The following is a 19,958-nucleotide window of genomic DNA, read 5'->3' on the forward strand; positions in this document are numbered from 1 at the left end:
TGTGGTAAAAAAAAAAACTCTGAGGCGGCCATCTTAACGGACATAAGGCTGTTGTAAGCTGACAGAATGTAATAAAATGGCTTCGGCGTTTTCAGATCTCATGCAACAGAGATCATGCTTTCACTAACACAGGTAACATTGTAATTTCGAATTCGACCGTGATTTTTTTACAATGTAACAATCCTGCGTTACAGTAGCCTTTATGCAGGGTAGCTGCAGTCAGCTGGCTAGCTTATGTAGCCTACTACTGCCGCACTACTTCGGTGTTAGCTCTAGCCAGTGCATGTAGAGATGACAGATGTCTGATGGGCCAGCAGTATGTACAGTTACTTGCGCGTCAAAGCAAACAAAACACATCTGACTTAAACGATTTTCTGTCGAATATGATCATTCCCAATTTGCCTGCGGCACTTGCGCACATACATTTTTTTGTACACGGATAAATAAGACTGTGCAACGCTAGCCGGAAGTACCTAAAGGGCCGGAAACGGCCAATGTTAAGTGAGCACACGTCATTCACCCCTTACCAAAAATTAACATAGACCGTCCAAAACAATTTGGCCGACAAAAATGCAACAATTCATCGGTCGAAATGGAAACCGTTAGCTACGTCAAAATAGCCTAGTAAATCTGTGTATCGTGAGGTCCTGGTGAAGATTAACGACAGATTGCCTCTTTTCAGTGCAGCGCTACATCATTGAAAATGGTCTCTTGCTAAGCAGCTAACTGGCTAGCTGGCTAGTTGGCTGAGACGAAAACAGCACGCAGAGAATGGCAGATGAGCGAGTGGGTGAGGGGGGAGCACAACAGGCCTCGTTCATCTCGCCCTGGCTCAAAATTGGACACATAGGTAAAATGCCACATGTTATTGCATACTATATGTTTATATATAAATATATATTTATTTAAGATGTGCAGTTATTTTGCGAAAGGGAATGCGAATGTATATTTGTGCACGACCAGTGATATATTTTATTGAGGTTCGGCTATGTACAGTGCGGTTAGCAAGTATTGCAAACAAACCATATCGTCAGCCAGCTGTTTTGCATGCTAGCTGATTGCATTTTGCACAAACATTGACAAGTTGGCTTAAATACTCGATTCGAGATTTTAGATGGTGCAAGATTGCATTGTTGTGTGGCGTACGCTTTACTGTAATCAACAGCTGACGCCACTGTTCTCCACAGAATTTGCCAACTGCATGATTGAACGAGGCATTCAGAAGATGTAATAATTATTCGAAATCCCTCTCTCCCCCTCTTGGTTGACTGTCTCACGTTCCAAGCTGCGAATCGACTTCCTTTTTGCTATCGAAGGTGAGTTGTTTATTTATTTATTTATTATTACTCGGCGAATTAACAGCCACTACTGCCCATTTGATTACGAATAAAGAATTTATTAATATTTTTGTCATTGTCAGAATATGTATATAAAATAAAGAAATATGTTAATAAAACGATTTTTGTCCGAACTGTATAATTACAATAACAGAATGATTGCGAGTTTTCATGTTTTGTTTGCTTTATTTTTCCTTTCATTATTTGTTGTTAGTTATTTAATATACCTATACATAGTTTTATTGTGTTTTTACATGTTCTACACATTTTAACCCTTGAACATTTTGTAGAGTACTATATTCGAAATCAAACTGAAAATCACTTGACTTTAATGAAATGACTTGAGTTTAAACCTCTTGCCAAATGACTTGAGTTTAACCTCTTGCCTTCATCTTTTCTGTCACAGATTCTTCGTTTCATGAAGTGAGGGACAACGTGAGGGGGAAAGTGTGGAAATCCACAGTCTTTTGGGATTGGGGAACATGCAATAGAAGTGAAAACATTTTTAAACTGATATAATATCCTGGCAGATCCTAATCTACACCTGTCAACATCACACTACTTTAAAGCAAACAGTGCTGAATTCTATATTATGTGATTATAAATGTGCTGCATAATTGAAGATTTACCTGAGAAGGTGGTCCACATAAAATTATTAAAAATTGTCCTGCTCAACATCTAAAAAGGGACCTCGGCACATTAAAGCATGAAATGCTAAGTGTCATGCAAAAGACTTTCTTAAGAAGAAATAGTCAACGTGCAATTTCCATGCATGGACAAATCAGAGATGCACAGCAAAGCTGTGATACCTTGTCAGGCAAACACTTTGATTACACATTGCCAATATAGATTGTGATGTGATACTTCTGAAGCACTTAAAAAGGACTGTTATACATGTCCAACAAAATAATGGTATTTAATTGAAAAAAAAAAACTGATAATACAAGAAACAAATTAAGTATCACTTCCTCACTTAAACCATCTTTCCCTGCCTCTCTTGAAAAGAGGGTAGGTCAAAAGTGAAGAATTGTCATTTGTTCTGAAGATTTTGTTGAAATGTTCAAATCAGAAGCTTTTTGCAGCAGTTAAAGCAGCATTTTCTTGAAGTGAGATTGCTCCAGCTGTAAATCTGTTTTGTGGGTGGAGTCCTTGTCGCCGCTCCAGGAGCTGGTGGTGTGCCTTTTGCACCTCCATGTCCCCGTGAGTGGGAGATGTTCCAGTTTGGAAAATACAACTTGGACATCATAGAGATGCTGAGTGGACACCAGGCTCATCAGTTCAAAGGCCTTGGATTAGAGCGACAGCTACAGCATCAACAGCAAGTACAACTTCATCAGCACCAGCTACAGCAACAGCAACAGCAGCAGGCAGAATCATCCGGAGCACTTCTGTCAGGACTGGGCCTGGGACCTCTTCAGGGGTCCCGGAGCAACGCCTTCACTGATTCCACGTCCATTTTTGCCAAAATGAGTGCCCCTCCCCCACCTTTGCAACAACAGTCTCTGTCTTCATCCTCGCAAAGTTCTCGAAAATCTAGCAAAATGTCTGGTAGTAGCAGCAGTGGATACCCTCAGTTTTTACGATCATTTCACCCATCTGATGCAGCTCTTGCCCAGGAGCAACTGCATCCTGGAGTGGGTCGCTTTGAACACTTTGGAGGCAGTGGCAGCAGTGGAAGTGTTGGCGGGCTCGGAGGATTGGTGTCTTCCGGACCCCCACCCCCTCCCCCATTGCATCCTGGACTCTCTGTTCCCCAAGCGTCACCAGGGCCATCTTCTTCTTCTCCATCTCCGTCAAGCTCAGTAGCAACCTCCAACAACCCCCCCAGCAGCAGTGCAGTCACATCTTTAGGGCACCAGTTGGTCGGAGCCCAGTCTGACGCCCGCAGCCTTCATCAGCAGTTCAGCTGTATGCTAGCCGCCAATCAATACTTTCTCTCTGGTGTTCCAGCAAATGCCAGCTTGGAGCAGTTCTTGGTACAACAAGGCAGCCATAACCATCTTGGTCTTGCTGGTGATTCAGGCTCTGGCCTCGCACCTCCTCCTGCTCTTCATTCCTCACATTCTCACTCCACCCCTCCACAGCAGCAGCAGCCGCCCCAACAGCAGCAGTTGCCCCCTCATACTCTGTCACACCCTCACTCCCACCCCCATCACCCTCTTCATTCAAGCTCCCAGCCTTCATCACTAGGTAGTTTTGACTTTCAAGGTATCCCAGTCCTGTCCTCAAACCAGCTAGCTTCTCTCATGCAGCAAGAAGCAGGTCTTCCTCTCCCATTGCCTCTTCATCTCTCTCTCTCCAAGGACGATGGAAAAGGGGACAGTGGGGGAGGGAGTGGACATAGTGGTGGAGGTAGGAGAAAGAAAGCTATGGCAGGATACATGCCACAAAGAAAATCTGAAAGCAGCAACAACAATAGCAGCAGTAACAGCCACGGTGCTTCAAATCCTAATTCAAGTAGTACTGGTTCCGGCGGACTCAGTCAGAGCTCATCTTCAGGCCTTGTGGGTGGAGGTGGAGGAATTGGGATGTCAGGTCATGGGCAGCCCCCCTCTCTCCTTTCTTCCTCGTCATCGTCTGTGGTGTCATCGTCTTCCTCTTCCGCACCCTCATCAACCTCAGCATCTGTGTTGGTGACGAATGGCTCACACCTTTCCAAGCCTAACAGTCATGGAACCATGGGGCCTCCTCCTCAGCCTGAACCTGAGCCCATCTACCATTGCGGTGAATGTGGCAAAACTTTTACACATCTTTCAAGCCTGCGAAGACATCTGCGCTGTCATGAATTGACCACTGCAGGAACAGCCGGCACCAGAAGTAATAATCCGAACCCTGTACAGCACCCTGCCGAACGGAGTGTTCCGCACTCAAGTCAGCCATCAAGTTCAGCTGCTGCCGCCGCCGCTGCTGCTGCCGCTGCCGCCGCCGCTGCCTCATCCTCCTGCCCAAGTCCTGACAAGACTTTCCACTGCTCCGAGTGTGGGAAAGGATTCAAGAAAAAGGGGCATCTCATTCAGCATGGCGTCATACATTCAGGAGCAAAGCCGTTCGCCTGCTCCACTTGCACTCGTGCTTTCAACCGCCGAGAGTCTCTGACACGCCACGAGAAGATCCATGAAGAGAAACCGTTTCGCTGCCCCGCATGCGGACGCTGTTTCCGAGAGAGCACCTCTCTGTTGAACCACGCCGCCTCTGGCACGTGTGGAAAACCAGGGAGGCCTGCCAGACCACGGAGTCCTGGAATCGGCGGTGCCATGGGTGGTAAAAGCAGTAAGAGTGGCACAGCCATTGACGGAGGGATGGGTATCAGTGGTGTAGGTAAATGCTGGGGTGGGGGAGAGGTGTGAAGCCTTGGAAAATTGGCAAGTAAAAGACAAAATATAGTCTTGAATTTTTTTTATTGGTCTGGCTTGTCTTTTTTTTTTTTTTCTTGTGTTAAAAAATATCCATAGATGATAAGATGTTTCTTCAAAATGTGTAATTTTTTTGCAGGTTCTTACAGGAGTGATGGTTACAGTGATGACTACAAAGATCAGCGTTCACAAAGCCACCCATATTCTGGGCCTTCCTCCTGTGGTAGTGGAATGAGTGGACCTGCACTGAGGAAGGCACCTCTAGCACCAACTCTCCATCCACATCCTCAGAGCCAACAGCAACATCATCACCAACAGCCACACCTTCCCCTCTCCTCCCTTCTGGATGACTCTGAAGATGATGTTACAAGTTCAGTCAATAATGCTATATCTGCGATTACTGCTGCTGCTGCCAACTGCATGAGCAACGATATGAATAGTGGTGGGAATCGAGGAGATGACCGTAGAGACATAATTGGAGGGTTGTTGGGTGGCCTTGGTTTGGGACCCCTTGGGGTCTCACCAGGTGGTCCATCATCCACCTCAGGCATAGATAAGTCGTATAGGGGAGGCGGTAACCCAGGAAGCATGGGTGGTATGGGCCCAAATCAGCAGAATCCAGGTGGCAAGCCCAAACGTCCACGGAAGCCTCGCAAGAAGAAAGAGCCCGGACCAGGTGGCGAGGTCATCAAGAGAAGACAGCCTTCCCACAGGGGAATCAATGGCAATGAGCGCCCATATCTGTGCAGTGTCTGTGGTCGAGGGTTTGCCAGGCGTGAGACGCTACGCAGACATGATCGCATACATACTGGTGAGAAGCCTCACCACTGCACTGTCTGTGGTAAATATTTTAGAGAAGCCTTCCATCTCTCCAAACACCACACAGTTCACTCTGGGGAGAAGAATTACAAATGTGGTCTTTGTGGTAAAGATTTTGGCTATGCGCAGAGCCTTAAAAGACATGCTAAGCTGCACCAAAAAGGGGAGCTGGAAGAGGTTCCCACAACTCCAGGTGGAGAGAACCTGAACAACTACACAACAAATTCTGGGGGCATGAGTCAAGATAGGGGTCAAGGGAGCTCTTCATATTATTCATATTCTCAAGATGTTAAGCCTCAAGGGTCTAGCAGTCAGCCTCCCCCCAGATTGTACACGTGTGCGATATGTTGGAAATCTTTCCGTCATCATTTTCATCTTACTGCTCATCATCAAACAGTTCATGAAACTGGGGGAGAAAAGCTTTTTTCCTGTGAGGTGTGTGGAAAGGCCTTTGCATATTCCAACAGCCTCACAAGGCACAGGCTTTCCCAGCATGGTTTGTCACGCACAGGCCAATCAAATTCACAAGGTGATACTAGTGGCCCTGGGGCCAGTAATAGTGTAAGTGTTAATGTATCTGAGAGTGAGGCTGCTACAAATGCCTTGCTGCAGCTTGCTCCCCCTGGTGGAGCTCATGGGGAACAGCAGTCACACGGTGGCGTTCTCCATAGTCATCAACCACCGCCCCCACAACCACAAGCGGGTTATTCCCCTTTGTTCTATGTCCCAGATACAAACACATCTCACCCCTCATCTTCCAATGCCTCCCCGTATTCTCACCCACTCTCCTCCAGTTCCAGCATACCGCCCCTCAGCCATCAACAGTCGCCAACAGGTGTGAAGGGGGAGCCTCTCTACCAGCCAGGTACGGGTCACACAATGAACACCAATCCTTCTGGGCATCCCTCTTTTGGGATGTCCCCAAATGAACCCCACCCTCTCCATCACCTTCACCACCATCAGCACCATTCAGATGAGCTTCAGTCCCATCATCAGCACCATCAGAGCTTTCACTCAAAGATGACCTGAGGAAAAAAAAAAAAGGACATCCGATCGAGGGGAGGATACAGATGGGACGAGAGGGTGGGAAGGGAGCCGATGGGGAGGGAGAAAGATCTGAGGAGGAAAATGAGGATAAAAAAGAGGACTATTCGCCGCCGGCAACGTCGCTTCAGGAAGCGCATGGCCCTACTCTTGAGGATTAGACGAGGAGGTGGAAGAGCCCCAGCATGTGAGCTAGCTTCTGCACGGGGGTTAAAGCTTAACAGTTTATCATCTTTACAAAACCCTCTCAAGCGTTTCCCCTGTCCCCTCTGCCCCCGCTCGACCTTTTCACGACGGGCAGCCCTTGCAGTCCATCGTGCAACCAAGCACTGTCCCAGAGTCTGTTTCCCTCACGAGCGTCTGAAATGTATCGTCTGCGGGAAACAGTCTCGGAAATTTTTGTCCGCCTTCATTCACAGGGGTTCTCACTTGTCCAAGGGAACATTCTCTTGTAAACGCTGCTCTTCGCGTTTCTGGAACCCCAATCTCCTCAAGCGACACAAGACAGCCTGCCGCGGAAAGCTAGCAGGCTTGCGCCGAGGAAAAGGACTTAATTCGAAAATAGGAACACCTGCAATTGACAAGCGAGGAGATGGCCATAGTGGCCAACCTTACATGTGATATAGAGACACTTAAGTGTTCTCTTGGCTTTTGAAGAAGATATAGATGAAAAAACAAAACATGACTTTGAGGTTTGGTATGTGCATGCTAATAACGAAGATTTGATCACATATGAATGGCCCATGTTGGATTCTACCATTTTGGGAGGCACCAGTACCTCATCTAACCAGTGACTGTTTTAGACGGTGCATTTTCCTTCTCAATATCATGAACTGTGCTAATAATCTGAACTAACCTAAAACTTAAAGCAAGCACCCAAAATCCCAGTTACATGGGATGATTTTTTAAAAGGGCATCACAGTTCCTTTCCAGATTATCCTTAACCTTTATGTGCATTTACAGTACTGTGGATCATTAGATGAGTTTTCTGTGACTTGCTAATACTTACCCCTTTTCCTAACAGTAATTATTAGCCCCCACTGTAACCCAGCAAACTCTGTATAAGTATTCTGTCTCTGATGTGTATAATGTGTAGTGGGTGTTCACTTAGAGATGGTGTGGACATATGATCTCTTTAATGTAAAACTGCATTTAATAGGAGAAGAGGGATCTTGGGAAAGTGAAGGTATTAGTTTGAAGAAACTGTCTTTCCTTTTGGTAGTATTTTTGTGCATGTTGGACATGTTAAACAAGTATCTTAGCTGATATGATGTTTTAAATCACTATGTGGCCGTTACACTTTAAATCGAATTTCAGTAGTGCAATTATTATTTGTTGCAATTGCAATATTTATCTCCAAATCCAGGCTTATAGGCCTCAGACTTAATATTTGGAATTCAAGCACCTGATAAGATCAGGTGACATCAGTGTTTTATTAAAATGGCATAATTGAAACCAGGACAAATTGACAGTGAAAAGTTGATTTGAGAAGTGCTTTTTAGATAAAACACATACTTTGAATTAAATTGGAAATAAAATAATTTATTGCCAAAACTAATTTAAGAAATAAAGCCTTTAACCAAAAGTCTGTATTGAAAGTGGTAGCCTCTCGTACCATGAGCAGCATTGTAAGCAGAATTGTAGTGTTTTTACACTGAGGTTGACATAGGAAAAAAAAGAACGGAACAAGTGTACTGTAATGTAAATCGTGTTGATATTTTATTACTGTTACAATGTCTCTTTTTTGCAATCAAATGCCTAATATTTTGTTTCTATCATTGCTACTTTATGAGTAGGTGGAAAAAGAATGTGGGAGTTATCACTGTAGAGCAGAACATGACTTAACATATTAATGTGTTTGACACAGCCTTTCAAACCCTAAACCTTAGCTCTTACACATGTATCACTTTTTTCTCAAGTAGATATCCATACTACTCATAGCCCTGTTTTCTTCAAAAGAAAGAAATGATTCTAAGTACCTTTCTATCACTTTATTTACCTATGATACAAATGGTTGTTGATTCTAAGCATTTAATAAAAATGTAAACTGTATTCTTTTTTGTGTGTCAAACATTTCTACAAAATATATGTAAATAAATATGTATAGGCATAGCTAAACTCGTCGTTGTAGATATTTAAATGTAGGGTTTAAAAGTAGCAGTGCAAACCTAGGCCTAGTGTATTTGCAGCATCTTTACCAAATGTTTTGAAAACTAAGAAAATTGTTGAACCGGTCACAGTAATTGTCACTGGTTTTGACAGTGCTTACGAGTTGACACTGCATGCTAAGCCCCTTGTCAAGTGTTGAATTTTGGAACTCTGGAGAAATAATCAGTTGCACTGTCATTGACTCGCCACAGGGGAGCAGTGGAGCTCTCCTCTCCTAATCACACTGGATGGGGTCTGACTGCTGAGGTAGAGTGTGACTGTCACATGGATTTTGCACTGATGGAAAACAGGACAGTACAGTGCCTTGTCTGCTGAATCAGTGGTCCTTCAAATGCATTGAGTAAACTAGGTGTAAATTACATTTCTCCAATTTACCGTTGCAGTATTTAATGGTTACTAATACTGATATTAAACATAAAACTGGTGCATTGCCATTTAAATATGTGAAGTGAAGAGAATATAAAAACTACTTCACATCAAATCTATGTTACTGTTAAAGTAAATTTTACTGTTTAAGTAACTTAACTAGCTAGGTTAAGTCCTGACTAGAAGGTTTAATTGTGCACAGGTTCACACTTGTGTTTCCCCAGAGTGCAGGTTCAGGCCGCGGGGAGAAAACCTCTGTGTAAGCTCGGAAAATCTATTTCCTTTTTGACTATGGATTTCTAGTCGTGGGACAAGCAGTACAGGCACACGCGTTCAGTGGCCTTGCATTGATGTTCCAGTGCCTCTCAGTCTCACGCGGCTCTAGCATGGGGTATTTAGAGGGCGGTGCGAACATTGCTGAACTCACCAATCAGCAGCTTAAGGGGCCGAGCCCGAATGAAACAACAGCCAATCGCTGGGATGTCAGCACCGGGCTCGCTGCTTCTCCGCGTGCGGTGGCCATGTGCAAGTGTGCTACTCTTGTTTTTGAGAGGCAACGTGTAGTACTCCTGTCGGCGTAGAATTGACACGCGCTCACGTTTTCTCCGGATTAACAGTGAACTGAAAAGTGCGTCTATTATGTTGGTCGACATTTTCTTTTATCAATGCCAAATTTAATGCTGATTCAACACAAGATATAGTCTACCAAGTCATATGTATACTATGATAATACACATATAGCTTATGCATTGTATTTGACCAAGAACTGACATTTCTGGTGCATGAGAAAGATTTGAAGTTCCAGCAAATTTAGAGGGCCAAGGCAGTGAAGACTTGTCTGACATTTTTTAATGTAGGGTGAAGAAAATAGCCTTATCAAAATGGTCTGTAGTTGGTCACCCTACTTTATTTTATTGGACAGTATTGTTTATGATAGAGTAGTGACAGTTCCCATCACAAGCAGTCGGTCCCATTTATCTCAGCACAGTACATAGCGCATGTTCGACTCGAAGACTTTGTCATTAATATTAATCAGATACAATCCTACAGGCCGCCCTAACGCTAATGTGACGTCACGTGTGTTGCCCGTGTTCGTTCCAGCTGAGCCGAGTGCTCTCGGCGGCTTGAGCGCAAGCCGTGCCTCAACACTCAGAGAAAACTCAGGAGAGAGAGGAGAGGGGGCTACAACAGAAAAAAACGACAGAGGGACTGTATGGGAAAAAAGAGAAAGCAAATATCAGTCAGCCAATTGCACTGCGTCCTTGCAACCGCCTCGGTCCTACTCTTTGTTGTCATTTGTCATTTTTGCTGGACATAGTTTTCTTTCCTTTGCTTCTTCATGCTCTTTGATTTGAGGGTATATTTTGAATTATTTTACTCCTTAACTGGTGCAGTGTTAATATAATTCTGTACCCGGCTTTGGTGTTGTCATTCGAGTTGGGAATGGACCGTCTTTCCCAGTTTTTTTAATTTTCTGTTTGGAGCGAAGGAATATCCAAACGCGGTCGGATAACTGTTGGGATATACATCGCATGGAACTATCTGAAGCGTTGATCTGTCATATGAAATCTTCATTCATCATAAAGGTAAACTTGCATTTATGTCCTGTCAGTTTTGCATTATGGCATTATAGCACTCTTGCATGTTGGCCTATAGCAGTCTACAAAATTTACCAAAATTTATCAGAATCTTTTACATTCTTGATATTGCTTCAAAATTACAATACAGTTATTGTTGTTTTTAATATCTGCTTTGCGGACTTATTTTGATCTGACAACAAGTGTCATGTGACTGATCGACTTCTGTTCATTGAGTAGTTCTGAACACGTCACTCATCTCGACTCGGCACCCTCCAGCGATCCCGGGAGATCAAGACTCCGGCTAGACGGTGATGTCCAGGCCGATCTCGCAGATTCTTCCTCCGGACCTTCACCACGCCGGAGCCAGTCCTCAGTTTGGAAGTTGTAATCAGTCTTCATACCCTGTCAACGGCGGCCACTTGAACCCTGCTGCTAACCTGAAATCCCTCCTGCAGCTGCCAATGAAGGGTGACCAACGAAGCAAAGACATTGAAATGAAAGGTGAGAAGTGTGTCCAACAACTCTAGTGACCAACTTCCATCACACACTTTTGCCTTCCCCTCAGGTTTTTGGTATGGGGTGTTTCAATGGATCCAACAATTTTCCACATCCCTCTTGATTTTATTAATCTCATCAGCTTAAAGTGATTCTGAGTTCCTCCTGATTAAAAAAAAAAATACAATCATAACATCAAATGTGCTGTCCAGATAAGAGGAGGCATGAGGTCCAAGAGTGGGTGGAGTTTGGGCAGAAGTACCATAAGGCAGCTGTAAGGTCCCTTGAGGTTGCTCAGCCACTAGTTAAGCCTTTATCACAGATCGCAATGGCCTGGATTTACAGCAAACTATTTCGTAGGGACATTTATGTGCATCTTAAGAAATAAGTTGTTGCTTATTTGATGTGTTTGTGTGTGTCAAGAACAAGACCTCCTATGTGAAGGTGAATCTCAAGCCACCATGCAGTTTCTACACCCCCCATCAAGAATCCAACATTCAGAATCTCAGAAACAGTCATAGTATGAATTGACATAAAAATATTGAGTATAACTTGGTCGTAACACAGTTCATCAATATGAGGAATGAGGATTTTAATTGAACTGAATGGAGGGCAATCATTTTAATCTTCCATACCTATGTACAGGTAACTGTTAAAGTAAAAAAAAAACAAATGGTAAAGCTGTACCCTTATTCAATCATTTTGATAAACAGGACCAGTGAATGATCAAACAACATTTTTTAAGTTATATTAAACTTTGATTATGGGAATTGAACTGAAACACACAAATTCTGACTCCCCCAAAATGTACCGTATCCTCCCTACCACACAAGCAATAACAACTTAACAACAACAACAATAATAATAATGTATGTGGAGGTTATGTTTTGATGCTTACATCTAAATATCCTAAGATTGGCATATAGTACTTAAGGGCCACATAGTCAAGTTTAACTTGAGACTGACTCACTAGCCTTAGTGAATGAAGTGGCTGTTCCTTCTTGCATTGTCAGACTGTATGTGACTGTATGGGTATATGTAACTTAGTAACTAATTGGCCAAGGCCATCATAGTGAGCAAGGACACCTTCTGCATCCATCCTCACACTTCACTATTTTCTCTCCAGTGGTTCCTGTGGCAGCGCTATTGACATGTAGCATTGTAGCCCCATGCTCTTTGTGTTTCCTGTCATTTGTAGTACAGAGATTTACTTGGTCATTGGAAGAACCCAAAGAAACAGGCATAGGGATGTTATTGGTCTTGAGCATCAACACCATTGTGTCCTTGTCCTAGCCTGACATTTTTTTTGTGTCACTAGAATGTAAAGTGAACCTTGGTGGAAAGATTTGAAAGAGTAGGAATACTTTGTGTGTGTGTGTATGTGTGTGCGTGTGTGTGTGTGTGTATCTCTTTCTGTGTGTGAGAGAGAGAGAGAGAGAGAGAGAGAGAGTAATGACATCCACATTATGCAGCTGAGCAGCAGGTTATCCTGTTCATGTTGATAAATAATCACTCAAGTGAGTGTCCATTTTGTGGGAGTAGCAGTCAGAAACAGGTGAGAAATGTGTGTGGGCATGCACATCACTCTTAGACTGAAATAGACATGACTAACTGTCCACCCCAAGGTGTATACTGGCAAATGCAACAGCAAGCTACTGCCTGTATGCACACATCGAAGTCAGGATCAATCTGCACCATGAGTAGCTTTGCAATGTTTTGCCATTAACTCATATTGGTTATGATTCAACAGGTATAGCAATTTCCTGTCTCTCACTCTCTCTCTCACACACATTAAAGGAATTCTGACTTTGGGCCCTCTACCTGTAGAACTTTCTCATTAATGCAATGTGAATCAGAACCATAAATCTTCAACTATGAGTGCTACTGTGCCATTGAAATGTATGAGCTGTTTTGTAGTGCAGACCCTGTTCTTCATTTGCACTCCTCCTTCTCTCCCGTCCCCAGACAAGGAGCGTCCTCTGGACGTGGACGAGGACTCCATGGGCCGCTGTTCCATGCGCAGCAGCAGCAGTGGCGGGAGCAGCAACAACAGCGGCAGCGAAGGCAACAGTAGCAACGGCAGCTTCTCCAACTCGACCTTCTTGGGCCCGCTGATGTGGGAACGGACGCTACCAGTGGACGGCGGGCTCTTCCAGCTGCAGTACATGGACCTGGAGGAGTTCCTGACGGAGAACGGGATGGGCAGCATGCACTCCACGTCCAGCTGCTCCAGCGCGGCGCAGGTGCCCTCGCACAGCTCGCAGTCGGCCATCCCCAACCAGAGCTCGCAGTGCCCCACCACCTCCCCGCTGCCCTGCTCTTCCTCCTCTTCGTCCTCCTCATCGTCCTCCTCGGCCTCCTCATCGCCCACGTTGCTGGGGCTCGACATGCAGGCACCGCCGAACTTACTGGGAGCCCCGGACTGTTTGCACGGTGAGCTGCTCCTCTAAAGCTATTCAGTGGTGTGGTGTTGCGTGGTAATGGGAAGAGCCCAGTTGGCTGGGAAACACAGAGGTTGGTGGTGGGTTTCTTAAACCAGTGGTGTAAGGTGCAGATGCCAGGCTGGGGAGCTAGTAATGGAAAGCTGTGTTTTCACATGAAACCACATGCTTAGACCGGTGTTACTGACCTTCTCACAAGGCCTTCCACTCCATGGTGGAGGGTCTAATTAAGAGAGCAGGCCAGAGAACCCTCTTGGAGCTGCTCTGAGCTCCTGGTCTGCTGGCTTTAGTCGTGGACTTAAAATCACTGTCACAGTCACTGGCCTGCTGCTCAGTGTTTTCATATTGGACCACAAGTCCCACAAACAACAAAACCAGCCACACCTTCGATTAAGGCTCCTTCAGATTTGAAGAAGATCTTCAATAATTGTATTTCCCTTCTAGCCTGGTCTCTCAGCAAATGACAATTGTTTTGAGTGTTTTGATTCAGCCCTGGGCGTTATCACAGAATTGACTTCAGTCGACTTGTGAAGGTGCCAGGTAACTGCGTGGTCGGTTGCAAAGGTCAGCCTGGAGATAATTACTGAAGCTTTGTGTAGGACGTCAGGAAGGCCGGTTACTGTTCTATTTACTGTACTCTAGTGCCCAGTCACAGGGCAAGGCCGTGTGTAAGCCTCAGTGTTGCCCAGACGGCTGTCTTGAAATAGATGACAAAGTTATTATTGAAAGCCAGGGAGTGGATCAGGTGCTGTTGGCATGCATACTTTGAAAAGGAGTTCCTCCAAGGGTTTTGTTTGTAAGTTAATTGACAGGAAGGGTAGAGGGAGGGCTTGGTTTTCATTCTGTTCTACACCAAGGGTCATTATCAGACTGGGTTGGGTTTGTTGATCTGTATTTCAGGAATGTACAGTAAGGCTGATGGCTGTATCTTAGTGACCTGAACCAAAGGGGAGTGTTCAGGAGAACGAATGAGTAAGAGAGAAAGAAAGAGAGAGAGAGAGAGAGAGAGAGAGAGAGAGAGAGAGAGAGAGAAAGAGAACGGGTGAGGGAGGGAGAGAGAATGAGCAGGCATGGAGAGTGTTTGTGTTCGCGTGTCTTTAAATCTCTTCCCCTCCTCACACGATTGGGCCACGTGCACGTGCGGCATCATGTGCTGAGGACAGGAACACTGGAGCAGGAGAGAGGGAGGGGACCCAGCGCGAGGAGGAGGGGCGAGAATGGGAGGGGTGGGGAGAGAGAGAGAGAAAACGCTGGAAGGACAGAGGAACAGCCATGGTGATTCCGAACTTCCGATTAAATGTTTGTTTACATTGTTGTAGCGATGGAAGGATATACAGAAGTCAAATCACTTTCATCAGGGAACTGTAAATATTTGAAAGAACAGTGTATGCATGTGAGCCTGTGTTTCCATACAGTACATGTAAGATTGTGGGATATTTTTCATGTAAACTTATGCACAGACATTTTCCATCGTATGAATTAGTCAATACATAATAATTAATATCTGAAGGGCAGATATTATGATTTGAGTTAATTAACATTTAAATATCGATGAAAATAAATGAAAATGTATTTAGTAGTTTAGTAAATTATAGGGAACACAGAATATGTTCAGGAATACTGGGATCTGCTTTTCTTTTCTATCTTTTTCTCTGTCAATGTCCTCTCTCACTCTTTCTCTCTCACTCACTCACTCGCACATACACATGATCTTGCACACACACATGTACGGGCACACACACGCACCAGCTGCTGACGTGATTACTCATGCAGTTACTCAGCGAGCTTCACCTTCCTGCTGTTGTCTCTGGCCTGGCTCATGGTGTGCCGTGCGTCTGGAGGCCATGGGGCCCTGCACGTGCTTTCACCCCGCCTGAGTGAGCGAGTGAGTGAGTGAGGGAGGGAGGGAGGGAGGGAGGGAGGGAGGGAGAGAGACTCACAGCCAAGGCACTGGAGAGCCAAACTAAAACATCTCAGGGACGCCTATTCCAACAGCTGCTGTGTGTGTGTTTGCATGTGATATGCACAAATGTGTCAGAGTGTGCTTTAGGCAAAGGAGAGAGCATGTGTGTGTGTGCAATGCTGCAGAGTGGCATTAGTTTTAGTTATGCGGAAGGTGTTGCTTATGCGTGTGTTTGAGAGTACGGGCAGATTGGTATGGGAGCTGAGTTAGTCTGTTGGTTCATTTGGCCATACACAGAATTCAGATTGAGTATAGTTTTGACTGTACTGCTAGTTTTGACTGTAGCTGCTGTCACTGTTAGTGAAGAGAGACTTGGTCTCCTTTCATATGGCGTATGCATTATGAGAGGACAGGATAGGACAGGACAATCAGTCCCTCTCCTTTCACCCATAGCAATAGCACTCGATCTGATACCATGGACTCAAAGCCTGGAAATGCCACATAAATAGTTTGCAGCTTATCTGAATTATCAGCGTCACAGGTTAAATGATTTTGCCTTGCACACTGATTCCCTCTAGTGGACAGATGCAAAAATTGCAGTGCAAAGCTGTTCATAGCTGATCATGAGACCACACTTGTAACAAACGTCAGCAACATACATGCTACTAGCTACATTACTAGTATTGGAGTAGTCATAATAGTACTTTGTGCCATTCATATGTTGATTAGAGCAGTGTTGTAGGTTGCAAACCCAAAATGAATAATTGTCTATGACAGTGCTATGTTGACATGAAATTAGAAGTTAAAATACATACAGAATATATGTTTCAGAGTAACATGATGGTGTCTTTTTATAGATGTTCTGAACTCTGTGCATGTTTGTGTAGTTTGAGTTGAATCTTGTCCGGATGTAGTTGTAACACCAGGACCATGTGTCCCTCCTCTGCAGGTACTCACACAACATCTCTGGACCACAACCAGTCCCCGTCTCCTTCCTCCTGTGGTCCCATGCCTACTCCACCAGCGACCAACGGCACCGACCTCATGGGGAGCTTTGACACCGAGCCCGGTGACCTGGAGCTGTCCACCGTCCCCGGCCAGGACGCCTTCGACCCCAGGGGGCACCGCTTCAGCGACGAGGAGCTTAAGCCTCAGCCCATGATAAAGAAGGCCCGTAAGATGATGGTGCCAGAGGACCTGAAGGTTAGCACAGCAGCACAGAAGGTGCCCCATCTACAATACAGAGATTTCAACACCTCTTAGCTCACAACACTGGCCATCTGGCTATACACATGCAGTGCTAATGTTAGCGTTAGCAAATGTGTACCACATTAAAGTGGTAGTGCTGAACAGTTACACACTAAATGTTTCAGCACATTACCTCAGAAATCATCTAACTGCAAAGGCATGACTGCCATTGTTGTAAACAGTATCTTATAACAATACAATACACATAGTTGTTTTAAAGCAGTGTCAAGTTCCAGAGAATGATGGATTTCTGTCTATTTTATTGTACTAGTTAAGACTCTAAAGGTGCGATGCACATTATCAACTTAATGCTTAGAACCATTTATTATACTTTCCTCAGTTTCCTAGATTTTATATATGTTCAGTAGCAGGCACATAACATATTTATGAGATCCAATGTTTTTTAATCAAAAATGTAAGCTTTGAGATTTTGAAATGCATGTATGAATGCTTAATAAGGCCAGAATGTATGTGTGATGGGGTGTAATTAAGGCCTCTCCATATGTGACTGTCAGATGTTGCTCTGAGGGGCCTATCCAAGTGTTAATAATGCAGAGCCATATTTAATGCCTTAGTTCAGGCGGAGCACGAGGGCCTGATTCCATCTCTCTGCCTGAGCACGGCCTGATTAGATCCAGTTTCCCCTGGAACCATTAGACCAGTTATTGTTTTGCTTCCCCTCTTGTTTTTCTCCTTCATCAGTATTGTTGTTGTTTCTTTCTTCTAACCCCCCCCCCTATGTCTCCAATAGGATGATAAGTATTGGTCCCGCCGTCATAAGAACAACGAGGCAGCCAAACGCTCCCGTGATGCACGGCGGTTGAAGGAGAACCAGATCTCGGTGCGCGCCTCTTTCTTGGAGCGCGAGAACGCCGCGTTGCGGCAGGAGGTGGCCGACATGCGCAAAGAGCTGGGCCGCTGCCGCAACCTCCTCAACAAGTACGAGAGCCGCCACGGGGATCAGTGAGGACTTGGAGGAGGAGGAGGAAGAAGAAGAGCAGCGATGAAGCTGTTAAACGAATGAATGTTCCAGACGATGAGAGACAGAAAAGAAACTGGTTGAACTTTTAAATGGACAGAAGGAGAAGGAGACCTGATGGAATTGAGAGAAAATGCAGAAGAGGTTCAGGGCGGGAGAGAGGAGAGGGGAAAGAAACTAGTTTTATACTGGGAGAGAGAAGAGATCTAAAGAGAGAGATATATAGAGAAATTAAACAGCAGGTGTATCTGTTTTTTTCTGCAGTGTGATTTTAGACAGTTGAGAAATGAATTTTGGTATTGGAGAGATCTGTATATTTTTATATGATAGATATAAACGATAGGGGATGAAGCTAATTTTGGAAATAATTTTTGTATATTTGTATATTTTTGTATATTTTTATATTTGTTAGATGGAGAAAGATATGGATTTTTAAAGATCTGTGTATAATAGAATAATGGTATATTAGCAACGGTCAGCACTTAAGAGGGAACACACACAGTCGTGTGACCTCACAAGAGAGGCGGAGTCTGCAGTGGAACAGGAAGAACATCATCGCGTCAGATGGGACAAGATTGTAAAATATTACAAATACACATTACTTTAAAATTGTATAGTTCCATTCATTTACTCTCAGAATCCATAAGGTCTTTGTTATATATCTTTGAATGAGGTTTTCATTTGGCTTAGTAATAAGAAGGATAAGGTAAAGAGAACTACAGAGAGAGAGAGAGAGGAGAAGAAACAGACATAGCTGAACTGATATACCACAGGTGTTTTCTTCCTGTGGTTAAGATCGCTCACTTGTCTATGGAAGACTGTTGTCTTCTCTGGGTAATTTAGTGGCTCCCAGCAGAACAGAGGATTTTTTTTACATGAAGAAGATGAATGGGCATATTGATGTTATTTAAGTCTCCTGTCTTTTCAGTTTCTCATTCTGTCTCCTTTAGCCTCTCTCTCTTGCTCTGCCTGGACCGTAATTCCAATGCAAGGTTTCTGGAGTTGTCCAGTCTCTATAGTCAGTACTGTATCCTCTTCTATTTTGTGTTGATGGGATTGAGAGGAGCCCAAGTCCATCCTTAACTAGATCACATACACACTCACACAAACCCGCTAGATATCCTCATGACCCTTGAGCAACATTCACCAGAATTGTACATTCATTAGTTTTGTTTGAATTAGTTTGAAAGGAATGATGGCTATACTTAATACATTGCTCTCTCTATACCAAAATTAGTTGTCTCTGTGTGTTTCTAATATGCAGCTATATTTTGTGAATTGGGACTTTGTTATCACAACTGTGAGTCTTTGATTACGCCTATTTTATTTAAAAATGAAATCCAGAGTCTATTCTTCAGGGCAGCATCTTTACTATACACAAAAATGAACTTCAGGTGGACATGTTATGATAATGAAGCAAACTATCATCCACTTTGCTTGCAAATATGGTGTAAAAAAGAATTCTCAATGTGATGGGTGGAATCTTCCATTTCAGTCTGTATGTGTTCATCTCCTCAATGACCAGTTTTAAAAGTAATTACTGTTACTATTAATTATTATTGTTAAGATTATAATCTGTTATTGTTATCACTTAAAAATGATTGTTTTGCTCACTATCTCTTTCTTTGAAGCTTTTTCCTGAAAAAAAAGAGAGATTGCAGTTCCCCTACTGTCTCAGAGTTGTTATGTCATATCCTGTTTGTAACAGCGGCCCTTCACATACTTATGCCAGTTCTGTAAAGATCCTCCGACAGTCTTCAGATACCCTTGTGGATTTGTCACCTCCGTGAAATGTGTTTGAGAATCACAGACTCTCACCTGGCACACAGCCGGGGCTCAGCCTGGACTTCACCCTCTCCCCTGGGTGTGTGGACATGACTAGATGTTTGCCTGGACATTGAGAACAACCTCTCATTTGATTGATAGTTTGCATCTATTCAAGCACACCACAGACTTTTCTTTTTCATTTTGTTGTTTGCAACCTATGTTCCAATCAGTGGCGGTATGCTATCCCAACTGGATTGTGGGTAATGTTGTCCCTGTTTTCCCCCTCCGAATGTGGATGATTATGTACATCTCTTATTGTGTCTCTTATCTGAACTGCAACTACTGAACTGCATCAGTGGCGACCACTGTTCCTAGCCAAGGAGTGTTGTAGTCAGAAATTCAGAGAACACAAAATAAAAGAAATGTTCTTACTCAACTGACTGTCAGAGTGTGGGTG

General features: G+C 44.1%; 2 protein-coding genes across 7 annotated transcripts; both read left to right on the forward strand.

The window, feature by feature from the left end:
* The first annotated feature begins 18 nt into the window (after positions 1-18).
* On the forward strand, positions 19-6,552 carry si:dkeyp-69b9.6 (zinc finger protein 865). Of its 5 annotated transcripts, XM_048260715.1 has the most exons (5): positions 19-132; positions 683-850; positions 1,188-1,316; positions 1,744-4,655; positions 4,830-6,552. In XM_048260715.1, exons 4-5 carry the CDS (start codon positions 2,549-2,551, stop codon positions 6,536-6,538), a joined length of 3,816 nt encoding a protein of 1,271 aa, XP_048116672.1. In that variant the 5' UTR covers positions 19-132; positions 683-850; positions 1,188-1,316; positions 1,744-2,548; the 3' UTR covers positions 6,539-6,552. The 5 variants fall into 5 exon arrangements, with proteins under 5 accessions (XP_048116672.1, XP_048116675.1, XP_048116671.1 ...); XM_048260714.1 differs by lacking the exon at positions 19-132 and having other exon boundaries at positions 490-850; XM_048260716.1 differs by lacking the exon at positions 19-132 and having other exon boundaries at positions 490-850; positions 1,744-4,607.
* Positions 6,553-10,068: 3,516 nt separating this feature from the next.
* Positions 10,069-19,937, forward strand: dbpb (D site albumin promoter binding protein b). 2 transcript variants are annotated; one of them, XM_048261501.1, is made up of 5 exons: positions 10,069-10,674; positions 10,906-11,169; positions 13,129-13,596; positions 16,457-16,731; positions 17,507-19,937. In XM_048261501.1, exons 2-5 carry the CDS (start codon positions 10,980-10,982, stop codon positions 17,720-17,722), a joined length of 1,149 nt encoding a protein of 382 aa, XP_048117458.1. In that variant the 5' UTR covers positions 10,069-10,674; positions 10,906-10,979; the 3' UTR covers positions 17,723-19,937. The 2 variants fall into 2 exon arrangements, with proteins under 2 accessions (XP_048117458.1, XP_048117459.1); XM_048261502.1 differs by having other exon boundaries at positions 10,073-10,674; positions 16,457-16,710.
* Positions 19,938-19,958: the final 21 nt, after the last annotated feature.

This window comes from Alosa alosa, chromosome 13, assembly GCF_017589495.1.
Source record: "Alosa alosa isolate M-15738 ecotype Scorff River chromosome 13, AALO_Geno_1.1, whole genome shotgun sequence".
Lineage (NCBI taxonomy): Eukaryota > Metazoa > Chordata > Actinopteri > Clupeiformes > Clupeidae > Alosa > Alosa alosa.

Excerpts from the sequence above, each read along its gene's own strand:
- dbpb (XM_048261501.1), top strand. The coding sequence starts at position 10,980 with ATGTCCAGGCCGATCTCGCAGATTCTTCCTCCGGACCTTCACCACGCC. Across the intron at positions 11,170-13,128 it reads CAAAGACATTGAAATGAAAG|ACAAGGAGCGTCCTCTGGAC; the intron begins GTGAGAAGTGTG and ends TCCCGTCCCCAG. Across the intron at positions 13,597-16,456 it reads AGCCCCGGACTGTTTGCACG|GTACTCACACAACATCTCTG; the intron begins GTGAGCTGCTCC and ends CCTCCTCTGCAG.
- si:dkeyp-69b9.6 (XM_048260715.1), top strand. The coding sequence starts at position 2,549 with ATGTTCCAGTTTGGAAAATACAACTTGGACATCATAGAGATGCTGAGT. Across the intron at positions 4,656-4,829 it reads GATGGGTATCAGTGGTGTAG|GTTCTTACAGGAGTGATGGT; the intron begins GTAAATGCTGGG and ends ATTTTTTTGCAG.